Genomic DNA, 20057 nt, shown 5'->3' on the forward strand with positions numbered 1-20057 from the left:
GGCATTTGATTATGTGCGCATGTTCTGTCTAGGATATCTTTGAATTGTATTCGTCTTGAATTTAACTTCGTGTTTCTTTCATTGTTCACATGCATTTTCTCTGATTCGACGTAATTTTATCAGTATTGGATCACGATTGAATAATATCCGTTGATCTGGTATTGGCGTCATCACTACACTATTTTTGTTACGTAATGTGAAGTGAGTCTTATCATGTGTGCGTCCTATTGTTTGAGGTACATGTAATGATTGACTTCAAACGTTCCACAACCTGTCAACGTGTGACTTGTGATCTTCACCTTCAACACGGTTTTAGCACTGTATTGTTTAGAGTTTGGTTCGTGTCCCAAAATTTAAATAAACATTAGTGAAAGTAACCTTTTTGCATGGCATATAATTAAATGGTATAAAAATAGAATTTGCAATGCTACTAAGGGCAGCTGGTTAAAAATAAGAGCCTTACTACCACATCAAATGAGCAACTTTATCGCTCTCTGCGCTTTTAAGTCTTTAACATAGTAAATTTTTATTATATAGAAAAATATTTAGGAACATTTATTAACCTGAATTGATCAGTGAGACACGCCAAAAGACTAGCTCTACATCAAATTCACCCTGATTTACTTAAAGTATAAAGTAACACTCACACGAAGCAGATTTTCTGCTACTGAACCATTGAAATCAAATCTTCATCCATAATAAAAGCAAGATTTATCAAATCTTATGCTTCTAATGGGCTGTTTCACCAACCATTGATTAGTGTTAACTGACGGTTAAATGTGATGCCGTCTCCGTCTATTCGAACAAAACAAATGGAGACGGCATCACATTTAACCGTCAGTTAACACTAATCAATGGATGATGAAACAGCCCCTAAATGGTCTATTTTATCTATTTTCAGGTACCGTACGACGTCACACTGTCGCTACCAATGTTCTTTCGGCTATATCTTATATGCAGGGTCATGCTTCTTCATAGCAAATTATTCACGGATGCCTCGTCACGAAGTATAGGAGCCTTAAACAGAATAAATTTTAATACTAGGTATGTTTATTAATGAAATCGATAGATTATATACTTTAGCAGAAAGCTTACTTATATAATTATGTGAGTTTAAACGGATTTTAAAAATGTTATTTTTATGTTTCCAGATTTGTTTTGAAGACACTTATGACAATTTGCCCCGGCACTGTTTTGCTTGTTTTTATGGTTTCCCTTTGGATAATAGCAAGTTGGACACTCAGACAATGCGAAAGGTCAGTACAAAGTTATATGTATTATTACTGTCAGTTGATATATTATTTGTATTTGGTTAAGTAAAAATGTCAAACAAATTCGCAATTATTCTGCCACTTGTTTCATTTTATCAATACTTAAACGTAAGCTCAATAATTTGTGTTTTTAATTTTTTAGCTATCAGTATTGTCGCTTTCATTTTTGTTTATGTATACTGTGTCTAGTATTTTACATCTACATTCCGTAAGATGTGTAACGGAATTCTCACTGGTAAACTGCCTAATTGGACATGCTATTCATTGCTTTTGTACTGTGGTGTCGTACATTTCTTGTTTTTGCTTTATTAACCCACTATGTTGTCTTTATCTGTGTTTACATTTTTGCGAAAAATTCTATGTAGTGATGCCAGGTCCATTACCATCACAATAAAATACAAGAGTTTGACTTTGATTATTTTTATAATAAAAGCTTCTAGGTACAAGAAACACGAATGCTATGTATCTTGTCTAAATGTTTACTGTAGACACAAAACCACACAGAGCGAGACTTTCTGTGTTGGCCGCAGATTCCGAGACGTAGTTGACACACTTGTAGAGTAAAATAAATAAAAAAAATGCACACTCACTTATTTATATGAAACTAATTGCAACACAGCACAGAATGGTCACTTTACTATTGTCACATCAGCAGGGTAGGTCCGTTAAAACCACATGTAGAATGAAGTTACGAAAACGCACATGACGGCTCCGATTTTAACAAAATTCACATTAGATAAGCTTGTATCCTCGTTGATGAGCACCTAGTCACTGCACCTATTTTCATAATCATCCCCGTGACACGTGTCTTCTATTCTATCATCTGAAGCAAATTGCTATTTCTGATCTCCTCTTCGATCTATATATCTGTCTTTTCCTTCTATCCTATTTCAAGTCTATTCGTTTAATGTGAACCTAATTGTTATCCGTGTCCCTTTAAGGATTGATCAAAGTTTTAAAACACGCATGGCTAAAAAGTTTGTGCCAATTCAAACCCCAATAAATGTTTAGTCTGCACGCTGTTACACTGTATGCGGTAAATATTAGTAATTATATCTGTGTAGTAAACATGTTTGTCGTCGTTCAATGGGCATGCCAAATTTCTCAATATAGTTTCAATATTTAGGTGTGAATTCACATTACATTTCACAATTTATTTTGCCGATGGTGGAATTTCGAAATAGTCTCTTTCTTAGATTTCTTACAAATTCGAAACTATATTTTATTTATTATAGATATTTCAAATGAAATAAGTTTTTCGTGGTATAGTCGGTTATCTTGTGGTTCTTGTCGGGCATTTTGGCTCTCAGGTTCCATGACGAAGACCATGCCAATTTGCTAAACTCAATGTGGCTGACAGCTATCACCTTCCTCTGTGTCGGCTACGGCGATATTGTCCCCAACACATACTGCGGCCGCGGCATTACCCTCACCTGCGGTATGGTGGTATGTATTAAAGTGCAACCGGTTTTTCGGGTGATTATAAGCAAAAAGTGTGTTTTAGTTAATATCGTGTTTTCTAATCAACGCAAGCCTCCACACTCTTGCATTGCGTAGAAAACTTACTTAGGACGGTAAAGGTGAGCCATTTTACGTGTTGTTAAAAAAATACTTTTAAGTTTCACAAAAAAACTTCACAATCAAAGTCAAACTCTTTCATAATTCTATTTATTACAAACTGCTCGGTTTTTTCTTTACTATCTTCTTTTTGCGTTCACCGACAGTACGCGTAGGGGCCAGCTTGTGCAACAGTCGCTTAGGTCTGTAATTTGACCGGTGTCTAGGTTTGAGGTTTCGCCTTAAAGCTACCAGACAACTTTACAGTATAGCAGAATTTATTGACAATTCAGGTTTCACGATGAAGAACACGCTAACCTACTGAATGCAATGTGGCTTATTGCAATAACGTTTCTCTCCGTCGGTTTTGGTGATATTGTGCCAAACACATATTGTGGCAGAGGTATTGCTGTTAGCACCGGCATAATGGTAAGTTAATATAATAAACACATATTTAGTATTCGTGTTGACTGACACGCGTGTTTAATACTATTCAAAGTTCACGAAAGTGCTCACTCTTTATTCCTAATGCAGTAATATTTCAAATTTCGACTTTCCATTCATTTAGCTTTAAAAACTACTAAGTCAGTCAACACTTATTGTGCATTGATGTAATACATAATCACACACAACACTTGAGTGCTTAACACATTTGATGGAAACGCTCACATATCTTTGGTGTATCAATGTTAAAGTATATAATATTATAAATAGATAGAACCATCACATTTATAATCTCTGCAGTCACAATAAATATTGCTTTGCAATTCATGTTTGTAATGAATGAGGTGTTAAATGTAACATTACGCGTAAAATTATTTTGCGAATTTTACACTACATAAATACTTACTATTAATGTAGGCTTCACACCAATGAAATGATGTTATTATATAAACAACTACATAAGAGTAATTGCATTGTATTTATTGATCCAACACCCCATGTTTCACTTCACCGTTATAAACTATTTGTAGTTATGTACTTGCAGGTTATTGAGTTTCTTGGAATACAGTAAAGTACGGTTTTTAATGATTTTAAACTAAAGTAACGTCCATTTCCCTGTTAAAGTCAGCTATTAGAAACGTTTGTAGAATGGAATGCTTCTTTCTCCTTACTATTTTCTAGACTCTCTTCACAAATATTTCACTGAATTTGCACAATAACTTTGTTCTTTAAAATGGCTCACTTTTCCTGAAATTATTTTATTCGGTACAGAAATTACTTACACAAAAAATGCACCCTAATAGTGCTTTTAAATGTTAATGAATAAAATAAATCATAAAGTAACATTTAAATCTTGCTACACTATTGTCAAGGATATGCACTAAATAACATGTAGTAACAAATAAGTTGAATGCAAGTATTGTGAATGTCTCACTTTTGATGTAAAAAGTATCGTTGCAATAGTGTATTTCTCGTGTCGTACTTCGTTCTATTGAACTTTGGACAAAGGTAATTTTTATTTTGTACTTAATTTGATTTTTGTCTTATAATATCAGTTAATAAACACGTGCATTTAGATTATTAAATAATATTTAAATAATAAATTAAAGCTCAAAGTGAATTTATAATTTTTAAGTTTAAAATAAATTCTAAAATAAATTTACGAGGGTAATCGAGGCAATATTGGGTTAAATTAAAATTATTTCATCCATAAAACATGCATAACGCAGTAACAGAATAAATAAAGGGAACAAATTATCGTTGTTTCTATTATCCCTCCTAGATTAGAATAATAAAAACAATAAAAATTAAGTTTGAGCACATAGCAGAAAATTATTTTCTTTTAGCCTTTCAGACAATATTTTTGTTAATTGGAATGGAAAATCTTAATGCTTCTCCACGTTCGCTTTTACATTAAGATATTCACTTAACAGGGAGCTGGATGCACAGCGTTATTAGTCGCGGTTGTTTCAAGAAAATTAGAATTAACTAGAGCTGAGAAGCACGTTCATAACTTCATGATGGACACACAACTTACTAAAAGAGTAAGTATTACGGTGACATCAGTTCATCACAATTATTGTTAATCTAATTAACAGGGGGCTGGATGTACAGCATTATTAGTGACCGTTGCTTCGAGAAAATTAGAGTTAACTAGAGCGGAGAAACATGTGCATAACTTCATGATGGAAACACAACTGACGAAAAAGGTAAGGTTGCTGTTACGTACGTAACAGCTTATGAAGAAGGATTAAGGTAAGACCTTGCAAGCTAGGACCTGTGAATCTTCCTGTCCAAACACTATTTAATGCTAATGAACACTAAAACATAGATTAAAACTGAATGAATAAAAATTAAAATACATAATTAAATGTCTAAACCGTAAAACAGTAAATATATTAAATGTTTTGTTTGCAAAGTAGTATTCATAATTTAAAAATACTAAAAAACTAACTAAATAATGAACCGTTTATTTCACAGTCTCAAGCTAATTTGTAATGCTCGTTTTGTAATAAGTTAGGTTTTTTATTTAATTTAGTCATTTGAATGATAATTTCAGCTAAAAAATGCAGCAGCCAACGTCCTACGAGAAACGTGGTTAATATATAAACACACGAGACTCGTGAAAAGGGTTCACCCAGGTCGAGTAAGAACTCACCAAAGAAAGTTCTTGTTAGCTATTTACGCGTGAGTATCAATTAAGTTTTTTGTTGTAACTACATATCAGTTGTTTACTGTACCTACCAACAGAAAATAATGGGGTAAAATAAGATTGTAATGTTTTTAAACATTTTATTTTGATAGAATAAAAACGTATTTCGTGATCTAAGTCATCAATGTGCATGTTACTTGCAGCCTAAGAAAAGTGAAAATGGATCAAAGAAAATTGATGGACAACGCAAATACGATAACTGACATGGCAAAGGTTTGTTTTAATGTACTTACTATCCTTTTTATATTGCTACACTCATCCCATGTCACTCTCATTTAGATTCCTTGAAAAGTAGTCTTGCAATTATTGCGTCCAATATTATGTTATTAGTTGAAAAGTAAACCTATTAGATGACTCCTTCGATAATGTAGTTTGTACTCTAGCTAATATGGAACAAAATATAGTGTTATAGTTCCTTCTGAGAAATCAGCATAACATGCTATATTATAGCAACTTAGTTGCGAGCTTAAATATCAAATTGCATGCATTAGGTATTTCCATCTTAGATTTTCATAAGCATGAGCTGTTTAGAAATATTAGAACTATTTAAAAGTAGAAGAACTTAACTTACGTAATGGATTTAACATAGTAAACCTGATTGATGGTTATCGATACGTGTTTATCATGTGCGAAAGTAATTATATCTACTTTAATTATTAAAGCACTAAAGCAATCGATCTATCAGTCACCACCTCAGAATCGAAACAAGTTCAAAGTAGATAGGTACCAAAAGTTTTAACTTTTAACAACAATCTACTACTATTTTTAACCGGTCTATAAAGCGTAGAAATTGCTAGCTAAACAGGGCTTACTTTGTACCTAAGTTATTTTTTTATTTAAAATAAAGACAACAAATAGTCCAACAAAATACAGTGGTGTTTACTATTGTGAGATATATTATTATTATAATAATTTTTATGGAAGAACGAAAGAGAAAGGAAAATAATTGATGGCATACACTTAACTCCAATTGCATTTTGTCTCGCTACACTGATTTTCCTTTGAATACAATTATAAAATTAATGGTATACTTATATGTAGTTGCCACAAATCATGGGATATGGGACACTTTATATTTAATAACTAAACTAAAGAACTAAAAAATGATTTAAATTTATTATCATTCTTCGTTTATGGCCTGCTCTGTAGACTTGTGCAAATATCTATAAGATGTACCTACAAAAATTAAGGCAAAAATATTTTTGAGAAGCCATGATACCCCTCCTTCCCTGTCGGATTATTACCACCGGTCAATGATTTTCCATAAATGGGTCAGGAAATCATTGAGCGATGCCCAGGGTGCACCGCTTCAAACACTAGTTCTTCCTCCTAGATTGATCAAAAAGGGAACCACAGCTCTTCTGCACTAATAATCTGACACGCTTCCCGTTGCTACCTAAGTAGTTGAATTGTTGAGCAAAGTATTTCGAAGGTATCTTTAACTTTAACAAAGGTGTTTTGGCTCGGCGTCTCGTAAACCATCAAAGCGCTTTTTCTCGCTCGTTAATCTACTTAAGACATTTTTCTTAAAACTTTCAATACTTTAACAAATTTCTTCCTATACACGCACGAAACAGACATTCACGACACGTAGGGCAGGGCATACTGATAACACTGAAACACGTTATACTATATTAAAATCAACAGTGAATAATTGACTGCAAAGCGATTGATATTAGGACCCCTTTCTTTTGCAGACCCAGAATACAGTATATGAAATTGTCTCCGACATGAGCTCGAGGCAGGATAGTATAGAAGAACGGTTAACAAGTTTAGAAGAGAAACTCACATCATTACAGGTAATAAATATATAAAGAGTAAGACACACTCAATTGATAATAATATGCACTATGATACTCATAATTTAAAGCTCTCTTTTTGTATTTTTATTATTATTCATATAAGCACGCGACTTTGTCTCGGAAGGATCATTTATCGCGCGCCCGCGGGAACTGTGCTATTTTTCGGGATATAAAATATTCCGTGTCCTTCTCTGGGTCTTCGACTATCTCCATACCAAATTTTATCAGAATTGGTTGAGTAGGTAAACGCTAAAGTGTACCAAACAAAGAAACATAATATACACAATTCCGTTTATTTCTTTATTATTATTATCAGTTTTTAGGACTCCATAATTAAGATGCGATTTACACGTTTTTTCTTTTTCAAATTAAGAGTTAACACAGATCCCGTTTTATTTCGTCACAATTTTTAGGTCTAAGCTGTGGGGACAACGTAATTCCAAATTATCAAAATAATCTTCCATTGTTCCGTGTTCACTGAAAACTTGAGTCTCACTTTGACATTCTGTTAGTATGAAATCAAAAATTAGATATTTGCGGTGATCTAACCACGACCTATGTCGATAAAATAATAAAAACGACGAGGGTTTGAATGAGTAAAAATTTGATCAAAGATATCTGAACACAATTCTATGCCGTTAAAAATAGAGTCGTTTTTAGATATTTTTGATAAAATTTTTGCTCATAAGCTTATGAACTCGATGATTAATGGGGACAACAGTTTTTCAAACGGCCAAGTTTGTCCCTGAGTACTGCTTATCTTTTCGTTATGTTGAATACTTTTATTACTCACCTAATTTTATTTTTATATCGGTTTGTCTACATTAGTAACCAATCTTAAATAACCACACAATGCACGCACGGCTCTGCTAACACTGGATATTCATATCGTGCCTGAGCCCGACTCGCACGTGCCCGGTTTTTATTTTAATAAGATATCTTACCTCAAACAGGAACAAGTTAACAGCCTACCAGATGTGGTGGCAAGGTGCCTGCAGCAGTGCTGGGAGCGGGCAGAATCGCGTCGCAACTACCTGCATCCAGACACTGCGGCGGTACCTACGCCACCATCCGCTGTAATCACCCCACATGCAAGGTGAGACCATTACAAGCTTTCAATTTTGGAAAATGTACTGAAAACTAATCAAGTTCGGACGATTACTGTAAGTGCAATTTTAGTTTGAAAACGAAGCATGAACCGATACACCGCAACCGCAATCCCATCCAACTTTAAATACATGTTTTATATACTTACTTAAAATTCAGGGTGCATTATCAACTTATAAGTAAATTCAAAAGGTCAGTTCAATTGCACTTCATGTGATAGATTAAATAGAACAGATTTTAATTGATGGTTGCATAGTCGTATGTTGTATTTCATGGCTAACCAGTAATCGCTAACCTTGCCTCAGTAAACTTATGGAGTTACAGCTAGATTTACAGAATCACAAATACTTACTCCCATGATGCTTCATTATTCATACTAAAAATTCCAGAACATCGACAATAGCGGCGCACCCGTGGCCGCCGAGTCCGATTCTCCAGCCGGCAGTTAGGACGCACTCGGCGCCGGAAAGCACCACGGCTCACTCTCCGGCGGTCCAGCCGACCAGCCCGGCCACTCACGGACCCCGGCCTCCGCTACCCAGCTGAGTACCGCCTTCCAACTCCGAACTCCTGTGCTGAACGCGACGAAACTCGGCGCCCCTCCTCTGACCCCCTTTTATTATTACCACGACCCGATAATACTGGCGAGAGAATAATCTCAAAGACTGACAATGTAAATTAATAAAAACAATGCTATGGATACCTACACGGTAATTCTTTATACCTAGAACTGGATTTACATAAACTCTTTTATTTATGAAAATAACACAGACAGGCAAGAAAAATTATGTTTTGTTGGTGTGTGAAAAATTAAAATGTCAGTGGTAGTTAAGACCAAACAACGTTAACAACAGAAGTCTTACATATGTATATCTAATTATTCAAAAATGAGGGAGTGAGCGTCTTAGTATCAAACATTAATCTTTGTTTGATTAGAGCTTGGAAACCAAAACATATAATATATTATATCGTAACAACATTGCTACATATCTTAAATTATAACAAAACTGAGAAAATTGTACCGAAACTGAACCTAATATTTCATTTCGTTACAATTATCTCAAATTTCAATTTCAGTAGCGTAAGCGTTTTGTTACGGTATATGATTATTATACATTTTTACTTTATATAGGTACCTGATTTACCTATTAAGAACAGTGCCCAGATTAAATATCCACAAGCTCTTGAGCATGAGAGCGCAGTTATATCTCACATACGTGAAAGGCTTACGCGTAAGGGGATAGAATTCAGTTTGTCACTCGTAGCAGTTTGAAGTCTTGTCTAGGCTTCAGAATTGAGCAAAAACACATATCATCATCATCAGCCGCAATACGTCCACTGCTGAACACAACTAAACTGAAAAAACTTAACAGAAAACTAAAGTATATATGTTGTATTTTTTAAAGTTTTTAACCTTAGCGGTCCCCCGACACCGACGACGCTTAGATAAAAATAATATTACTAGGTACTTATGCTAAATTAACTGAGGCTAATTTTGCGGGAAATCAGCATAGTCCCCGCGGGATAGTGATAAACGAATTCTTCGCAGATGAAGTCGCGGGCAACAGCTAGGTAGTGCATGAATATTTTTTACTTTTTAGTTTGTCTTTTTTAACGGCGTTTTTTTGTCGGCGTTTTATTTTTGGGCGTTTTTTTATTTTTGCTGGAGTTTTTTAGACACAGTTGTTGCATAAAGATCAAGAGCTTTGGATACCATCACATAAATATTACTGCCATTTCTAATAGGGATGACGACTGGGTTAAATATCATTCTATGTATTTACTCCGGCAGTTAGATTATGGAAAAATTTGGGACACGTATTTTTTGGTTTATCAAATTATTAAAAATCGACAAACTTCCGGAGGGGTGGCTTGTGACGTCACCATTAGATAAAAATCGTACTATAATAGTGACGCCACTCGAAACTTCTAAGTACTGTATCCTCGTCATTTTTTGTTTGTCGGAAAAAAGAAAAAATACGTGTAAAATATTTTTTCTACTCCTATACTGTAATCTGTGATTTACATAATCAGGAACAGTAATATAACAGCCTACATAACAAGATTCTGGAAAAGTCTACATTGAATTATTGTCTATTCCCCATAACAGCACTGTATCGTAATGTTGCTAAAACGATACTGAGGGCCTACTCCGAAGTTCGAAAATTGAATTTCGTATCGTACCGTCCCTCTCGCTCTCGTATTAAATAGTATAAGTGTCAGAGGGACCGCACGTCACGAACTTCGAGTCTCGAGTTTCGTAGTAACCCTGCTGCAACGACTTACTATTTTTTTCTTAATTCGTACGTTCGGACAGGCTAAGGTGCCAGTTACATATTTTATAAGGTTTTTATACAGAATAATAACTTTTCGAACATACTAATCCATAGCTTGCCAACATTTAAGTAATGCGTATTTTTACTTCGTCACAGGCAAGTAACGTTAATCAAAAACAAAATTTAACTTAGACAAATTTTGAAATGTTCATATTTCTCACTTGTTTATTCTTGTTTACCTTCTCTTTGCGGTTGCCATACTTTTTACTAAAGTTTACTTTTTTACTTTTAAACATTTAAAGTTTACTTTTTCTCTAATTTTGTATTTTAATTAATAAGTACCCAGTCGAAGAAAAAGTATTGTATGCAACGTTGTATAAGTAAGTCAAAAAAAGCTCGTGGCGTCTCTTTCTTACGATGTTCGCTAAAGCTCATATCGTAACTCACGCTGCTCACCTTTTTTGAACCTTGTTATATAACTGTTGCATAAAATACTATTTGTTCACTTCTCATGCTCGTAAAGTTCGTGTTTATGCTGGATCTAGGCGACATAAAATTACTTTTTATGCTCTAGTACATAAAGTTAAATCTTTGTCTAAGACCAAGGTAATCATGTGTCAACAGCCACAAACAAAAAGTTTCTATATATTTTTTAATATTTTTTTTATGTAAAACTAAAAATCAATCAAATCAATTAAATGAAACGAAACTAATAAAATACAGTTGCATGAAAAATAAAAGGTACCTATCGGTATAGGTATTGTTTCCATTGTTGCTATTTAATTTCCTCTCAATCGAAGTGAAAAGCAGAGTGTAAAACTCGAGCATTAAACCCATTTTCCCCTCGACGTGTCTATTTACACTCGCCGTACGGGCTCGGGTGGCTATATGAACGTCTCGGGTAAAATGTCTCGTTTTATGATCTTGTTGTACAATCTACTATTAATAATCTAACTGACGGACTAAACAGTTTGTTTTTAGTCGTCTAGCCTAATGGGATAGACGTGTTGTGTTTTTATTTCGTAAGAATGTCTATTGAAATGATTCTCACGCCAGTGGAGCACGCCTCGGAGCCAGAAAAGGTCAGCCGTTTTCGCTGTTCCCAAAAAGTTTCGGATGTGTGGGACTGTTTTCTAGAGATATTGCTTAGATAGTGAAATGAAATTAGGCAGAATGGACATGCTGTTGTGATTATACAAAAAAATGCTTTACGATACGCGCTTTAGAGTACGTTAGAATATATTTTGAATACATTATCATAATAGGCGTAGGTTAGTTCATCTTCATGACTGTTCACGTTTTATCCGATATAAAAAAGAACCAATCCACTCTGTGTTGACTGCATATAATGATAATTCTTTTCTTGTACAAATGTTGAGCATATTATACCAATATAACAAATTGTAAAATAAAATTATTTTCTCTCATTTAGGTTTGGTTCAGAATTAAAAAAGAAAGTTCTTAGAATTAATGAAATTAAATAATGCATTGTCCTAAACGAGCTGCTCCATAAAAATGCTGTACCGTATTGTATTTTATTGTAATATTTGTTAGTAACTTGAGAATCGTAGATCAGAATCAGACACCGTTAACTATGATCACTTGTGAGATAGTATAATAATAAATTAATTATAATTACACATACATCAAGAAGCTTAAAATATAACCAAATCAAACATTGGTTTAATAAAATGTATTATTCCTCAACATTACTTGACGAGAAAGTGTCCATATAATTATGTAAATGCCATAAGCTTCTTGATTTCAACGTGCATGAGACAGAGCATATTCAGAAAAATAGTTTTATTGTAATTACACAAGGAATGACTCGACTTATAATATTAAGTGGCCAGTTACTTACATCAATTGGTTTTAGTTCCTATGAAAATATTAGTTAATTAATTTTTAAGATGAAAATTGTGAAGAACTTGCTTTTTTACGTTTTAGCAATACTTATGACGTGATATTCGCTTCTGTAACATAAATTCATATTTTGTATAATTTCACAAATAACTAAGGCTAAAAACGTACATAATCATAAATATTATTATTGCAGTTCTCGTGAAAATGTTAAACACGTGATAATCAAAAATGGGAAATAATCTTGTTATACTATCAGGTTTGACAGCAAGACTTTTGAATGGTGGTACTGCTGTTATTGTGTTTTTCATTTCCTTGAGACCTACAAATTAATAAGAAAAAGCGAGTTTTCATTACTTTACAATGTTAAATTGTCTTGCTTGCCAGTTAGCTTTAAAGAGTAATATCCCTGTAACAAGACAAACGGATGTCAGCACATCATTCGCTCTATTATGCCGTATACACACTTTATTTAGGTATAGATAAATAAAATTGTTACTACCTGCCTATTGACACGTAGTTTGTCAAATTTTTATAACATTAGAGTAATTAGGTCAAGCTTTGATAAGACATTAAGATTGATGGCTGTCTAAATAGTGCCTAAAACACTACGAAAATTTCGATAATTCAGTTTTATTACCTTAGTAATGTATGAATTTGTAAATAGATAAAAATTTAAATTGAGAGCATAATATTTAATAGGATTATTTGAATCTTTAGAGTAACGAGTACGTGCGATGGGATCAAAAATTTGTATGTTTTCGTTGAAGTAGTGTCTTTCTTTAATACCGTTTTTGAGAAGTGCTGTTAGGCCAACAATTAATAATAAGAAATTGAAATATTACAATCTTTACTTACGTAAGCCCAAAAACTGGTGCATTAGAGTAACATACTCGTAGTATAGAGTCCGAAGTTTTCGTTACACGATACGAGGAAAGCGAGCCATGCAGTAAAGTTGACTAAATCGATATCTAAATCGACTCCTACCCCGTCTTATTTTTAGTCATACTTATTACTGTCTAAACAGTGGTAATTGACATTCATAATTAAGTAGATACCTCATAACTGGGAGTGGTTATTTTAATCAAACCGATTAATTAATTTAAAATTATTCTGATTCTAGCTCTAAAGTAAGAAAATACTAAAAATACTGGTCATTTCCCAATTATTTTAAACGTGTCAGTTACTGTTTAATAGTATTGTATATTTGTAACTTTGACACATTGCAAAAATTATGTTTTTTTTTTTAATTAAGTAAATAAAAACGGCTGGTACTTACTAATTTCTAAGTTCCACAGTTTTCAAACTTTTCAATATGTTCCTTATAAGTGAAAGTTCTATTTTAATGTTAATTTCGACGCCATGGCTCGTGTCTTTTTTACCGTGCTATAAAAACTTCTGGACCCTAAACACAATATTCGCAAAATATTCGCAGTGACTTCTGGTATACTGACTAATTTTACACAACGATCTAGTACATGGTTCACATTAAATAATGGGTGTGGGACATGCCTATTTTTAGATTCACAGCCATGATTTGACATCTTACAAGCAAATAAAACACTGATTTTTGTATCGATGAATTTGTTTTGTAAGAAACCTAATAGTATCTTTCCTAACATAGAAAATTGTTCTTGGTTTACTTACAATGAGGGCTACCGTTTTCACGCTCACCAGTTGGCGCCACTGACAAAGACTAAGACAAAGGTCCTGCCTGAATTATAGTGGTTAGATTGTTATTGCGGGCGTGAAAACAAAATTTACATTTAAATCATATTTAATACCTTAAAACCGTGCCATAAAAATATCGAGCATGCCACAGTGTTGCGTAGTACCGTTTTATTCGGAAAAAAGGGAGCCCTCATTATTTCAAGGATTGACAGCATTAGCTCCTGTATGTATACATCGAAGCATAAATTTGAAATTGTTTGAGTATTAGCTGTATTTGCCGGAAATTCATTATTTAGTCCGCCTAATGTGCTTACTGGGCTAGTTTTTAAATACTTCTGCCATTGATGTCGTTGACCTGTAGTTCCCCTGTCTAAAATGCGGTTGAATGGGTATTTTATACCTGCGTTTACCACATGCAGTGACTTGGTTCAACGGAAGACGTTAAATTCGCACTAGGTCTTTCACCAAATCAGGCTGTCACATTCGAATGTGACCGAAAAACTTCGTCTTTACACTGTTGCGGTCGTAGTAAGTTGCTTGCGGTGGACTGTCTAATTTAACTGTCACACATTCAACTTAGATGCTTTGCATTTCTACACACTTATTAGAAAACACAACACACACTTACTATACGGCCTACATTCAAACCTTAACGCAACACAAAAATGGCATAATATTCATTAGGCCGTTATCCAAAAGGTTAAACAATAAAAAAAGCAGTGAATTCACATTTTTATGAATTTAGTAGTATTCCAAAAGGGAATATTAGACAAAGTTCTGTGCAGGTGGCGACACTACCACAAACCGTAAACAAACCGCCATGACAACGTGAGTTGTCTTTTTGTTGCCATGACAGATTATGACATATATAGTATTAGTAGCCCAGTAACATTATATTTACATTGATGGTAACGATAAAGCTATATTTTCAAAAAATAATTGAAATAATATGATATTATGGCGCCCTACGGACATTAAAAAGACATTTAAGACATCCAAAAAACTGTTTACGGTTTGTGCTAGTGCTGCATTCTGACGGCAGAACATTGCAGTACCTAATATTCCCTATTCACTATTCAGAAATACATTAAAATGTTCAGTAAGTATCGATTGATAATTAAATAATACAAAAATAATTTAACACTCAAGACTAGTCAAACCGCATGTTACAAAGATCAAGTTGATAGAATAACGCAGCTAGTCCAGAAATGTGAATTAAGATGTTTCGTTTACTTCTTTAGATAGAAGTGTATTTATAAAATAATCTTAGAATTTTTATGAAAAACACCAATTAGTATTTTTAGAAGTACGGTCAATAATGGAGTAGATATAAAAATCCTTTGCTTAATTATTCAATGCAATCTCTATCGCCTTTACAATTTTTTTAAATAAAATGTACTTTTTTGAAATCCTCCCATTCCCTAGTATTTTAACTACCTCGAAATTATAACATAATTCATATACCTATTTAGCAAATTAAATAATCATTACCTAACCCGTAACTTCCGACTCCAATGTGTAGAGATAGAGGATACGTAGAAGGCTGACTTTCACCCATCTGTTTATCTGATGAAATATATTTTATATCAAAGATAAAAAATGGCTTCTTGAATATGTTGCAAATGGGTTAAGAACCCGAAAGAATTGTGAATATTTTTTAACTTTTTCTTTCTTACTTGCCAAAATTATATTCCAGTAGGTACTTATATTAATATCCCGATGGTAGTTGAAATTTTAAGCGCATAGAACAGGTAAAGTTATGTTACCAAATCTCTTGTGGTCCCTATTACCTACCTGGTTTATAGGTATAAAAAGGTGACCTGATTGCATTAAATTTAAACAGCAGTACTTAATTATCTGTTGAAATACATATCAAAATAAAGATAATTTTGTTGAAAAAATAGTGCCTACAAGGGTCATTTAAGAAAAACCGTTCACGAATTGCTATCTAAATTATTATATATAATTGCTCATCGAAGCTTTCAAATTAAAACTGTCTCAACTGTTTTCGAAAACTAAGGACATGGATATTATCAGTATTTTTATTACTGTTATAGACCAATGTGAATTAAAAATATAGACGCTGTAATCCCGAATTTTTCGAAAAAATATTACGTAAAATTGTTTCTAATTGCGGCTCTTCTGTTTGTGGATATTAAAAAATTAAGCATTATCACTGTTTTGTGATCTATAGATCCCATACTCTTAGTTCGAATCTTATTCGCGTAGCAAGTAAACCAAATAAATATACCTATTTTTAATCACGGTCTTGACGGTATTTTTTTGACTATCCGTTTGCTACAGTCATGTAAGGAACACATTGTCATTATCTTTAATATCAAAATAGTTTTCATCCAGTAAACCATATTATGGGTGAAGGTCAATCTTAGATGGGATCTTAGATCATTAGGCTATGTAACATTATCTAAAAGTTTGAACAGCACATAACTTCAGTATGTCAAGCACGTGGGTAACTTAAGGTAATACAAGTTCTTTTATTGTACCAATAGCTGCAGAATATTTTCGTATTTAAAAACCCCTTTATACAACGGCACGCAAGCTAAAATCGCTTGTCAGCGAAAAAAGTATTCACACTATACATATATAAATGGTAAATGGCTCATTGCTACCAGGCAAAACACGATGCAATATTAGAGCAGGCATCGTGTTTTCATGTCAGTGTTTTTTTTTGCATACATGCAATGGTGCCAAAAACGTAATCAACAACATCAGGGTAAAATTGTTCTACACAGTCAGTTATAAACTGTCAGTTTTGCTTAGCGTGAGTATCAAAGCCGCAGTGCGATTTCACCCTTAGACCGTTTATGAAATCGGTGTTGAACGTTGACACGATATCTGGATAAATAAAATGTAAAAAATATGGAATTTATACACGAATAATGATAATTTCATTTATTTTACTTGTCTGTATCAAATTATTAATGTTAAAAAGTTAAGCTATTGATGAAATTAAAGTACTGTATCTCTACATACATTGATTGACGTCTTACAAGTTAATATAGCCATATGCGGAACTTGATATGTTATTCAAATCAATTTCAGTTTTGTACCTAGATAAAACATCCATATTTCTGACGCACAATTATGATATGGCATTTGGTCGTGCCTACTACAATTTGATTCTTGTTGTAATTAATTAGAAAATAAGAATCGCTTTATATTTGTACTCCCTATAGTATTTATTCACAAAAGTGTTCGCATATTTTACTATCATTCAATTGTTGTTAATACATACCAAATAAAATCTAGATACTTACGATTTTACTACTCGAATCATATTGTCTTGTGCCGTCTCACAGAATATGTAATCGATTTTATACAGGTATACAAGGAAACTATGTATTTCTTAGCAATAACAGTGTTATGTGCTGTGAGTGTTTATTTCATGAAGATTGCAAACCCTTGAAATATTATTGGATTTACAATAACGTCTAGTTTTTTTTAAAGGAAATGTTTTTTTTTCTAGAAATGATTTTTTTTTAATCTAAATTCATTCAAATGTAACGTTCGCATTGCCCAAAATTTATCCATTATGAATTTCAATTCTTTGTCGAATACATATTTAACTAATCATTGTTATGATTGTAAATTACTGTCTGTGGGACCGAATTCGAGCGTGGTTTATCCTTTTGTAATACATACGTAAGGCGTGTCGTAACCTTTACATTGAAATTAATTAAGAAAGTAATCAAACATTTTGGTGAGTACCTATTGATTTCCTTAAATAAGTGGAATTGACCTAACCTATTTATTTAAAATAAGAATTGACCAAATGTTGTTTAAGATTGGCATACTTGTAGATACCTAGGATCTGTAAATAATTTCTATAAATCAATAAGACGGTATATAATTATATAGTTATGTAAATACGAGTTGTATTTGCAAATTTTATTGTAAATATGCGATTTGACTAAATACCGTTGTAGATTATTGTTTTGGACTAATAACGATCAGTGACCCTTTTAGTTGTATTTATACGAAATGTTCCATGCGGTGCGTAAACAGAAGAGACGAAATTTTGTGATCATTGTTGATGAAAAACGAAAGTGTAATTGCGATTATATGAGTTGTAGTATTTTTCAGTCTATGGTTTTCATTTCACGGTATATCCCATTATTCATATTAAAATAAAAAAAGACTTGGATTTTGCTATTCGTCACTGAGTCACTGACTAGTAAAAGTAAAAGTTTATATTGAAATAAGTAAAAACCTTTATTTTGTTTTATAACCAGTATGCACTTTTGGTGCATACAAAAACCAATTAATAAGATATACTGAGCGGCAAAAAATTTGGCCCTCAAATGTATGCAGAGTCGGTAATTTTGTATAAAGGGTGGGCCAAATTTTGTGCCGCTGAGTAGATTTACGAATGTTGTACCTTTTTACAGCTGACATGACATTATTTAAACATCTAACTACCTACAAGCAATAATCGACAAAAATATAGCTTGCAGCAAAATAAAGATATCTATTGAATAATAAAGGACAAAATAGCATGTTTTAGTTAAAATAAGTCCTTCATTTGGACAGTTTAAGTACTTATTTAATGATAGCATTACAGAACACGGAATGACAAGAAAATACTAATGAGTTATCCTATTAACTGTCTAAGACAAAAGCAAGGTAATATTTCAACCCTTCAATTCAATTGTTCAGTAAATGACAAAAAATATTATTTTTACTGCTCATGCTCGTAAAGTTTGTGTTTATTCTGGATCTAGGCGACATAAAATTACTTTTCATGCTCAAGTGCATAAAATAAAATCTTCGTTTAAGACTAAGGCCATCAGGTGTAAACAGCTACAAACAAAGAAGTTTCTATATATTTTTTTATATAATTTTTCATTTATATAAAACTAAAAATCAACCAAATTAATCGAAATAGATCAATAAAATTAAAAAGTTATAATGATATACTAAGCCCTCTTGTTCTGAGAGGAGGCCTGTGCGTATATAGGCTGGGATGGATGGATGGATTGATGGAATGATATTCTTATACATGAACAAAAAAAGGAACATTGTAAGTTAACAATTGTTTCCACTGTTGCTATTTCATTTCCTCGCCATCGAAGTGAAAAGCAGTGTAGAACTTGAGCATTAATCCCATTTTCCCGGATAAAATGGCTCGTTATATGCGCTTGTTGTACAATCTACTATTTATATTTTTTCTATCTAAACTTGTCTTTAATATCCAACATGTAATTGTTTAAATTTAAGGAGCGAGTCCGATTACCAATTTTGTCATTGTCTTGTTTATTTAAGTCTTTTGAACACTTTAATCATTTTGTTAAAGTATTTTTGAGATGAAACTACTTATGTCTAAGGCTATAGAGTTCAGTAAGATTATTATCTATCTTTTGCCCAATATTTTTACTGACGATAACGTAAGTTAAGAACGTTTATACCTGCTGAGCTGGCAACGTTGCATTTTTGATAGTTTTTTTCGATTATTCCATAAAAATTCAATGAAAACTAAAATTAAAAATTAAAAAATAAACTATAATGTGTCTGTCTACTCCAATAACTATTCGCGATAGACTAATCATATCTAAATAAATAATTCTAGCTTACTGTCCCCCAATTCAAACCTTATATAACAGTTGGCTTTTACGGACATCCTTTTCGTACGTATACGTGTTTTTGCTGCGTAGGTATCTTTTTCTGTGCACCGTTCTCAAAAAATATGAGTGATTTGGTATAGGTTTAATAGAAATAATCATACTTATAACTATAAAGTACGCTGTCATGCTTTTTTATTCTTTTTGTTAAATTTTTGCGTTGTCTTCCAAAACAGTAATGATTTATAAAATTATGTGATTGTTAATGAGAATTACTT

General features: G+C 32.9%; 1 protein-coding gene across 12 annotated transcripts in view; it reads left to right on the forward strand.

Moving 5' to 3' along the window:
• The window catches only part of SK (small conductance calcium-activated potassium channel), a 240618-nt gene extending 229450 nt beyond the window's left edge, over positions 1–11168 (forward strand). For 3 of the 12 annotated variants that reach the window (XM_074104323.1, XM_074104330.1, XM_074104332.1), the window contains 9 exons: positions 902–1044; positions 1152–1256; positions 3122–3257; positions 4871–4981; positions 5332–5459; positions 5628–5697; positions 7164–7283; positions 8240–8382; positions 8783–11168. In XM_074104323.1, coding sequence (XP_073960424.1) covers positions 902–1044; positions 1152–1256; positions 3122–3257; positions 4871–4981; positions 5332–5459; positions 5628–5697; positions 7164–7283; positions 8240–8382; positions 8783–8939 — 1113 coding nt within the window. In that variant the 3' untranslated portion in view covers positions 8940–11168. Of the gene's footprint in view, positions 1–901; positions 1045–1151; positions 1257–2581; positions 2718–3121; positions 3258–4705; positions 4817–4870; positions 4982–5331; positions 5460–5627; positions 5698–7163; positions 7284–8239; positions 8383–8782 lie in introns of all 12 variants that reach the window. The other 9 variants (XM_074104329.1, XM_074104335.1, XM_074104328.1 and 6 more) reach the window with 6 other exon arrangements.
• Positions 11169–20057: the final 8889 nt, after the last annotated feature.

This window comes from Choristoneura fumiferana, chromosome 21 (assembly GCF_025370935.1).
Source record: "Choristoneura fumiferana chromosome 21, NRCan_CFum_1, whole genome shotgun sequence".
Lineage (NCBI taxonomy): Eukaryota > Metazoa > Arthropoda > Insecta > Lepidoptera > Tortricidae > Choristoneura > Choristoneura fumiferana.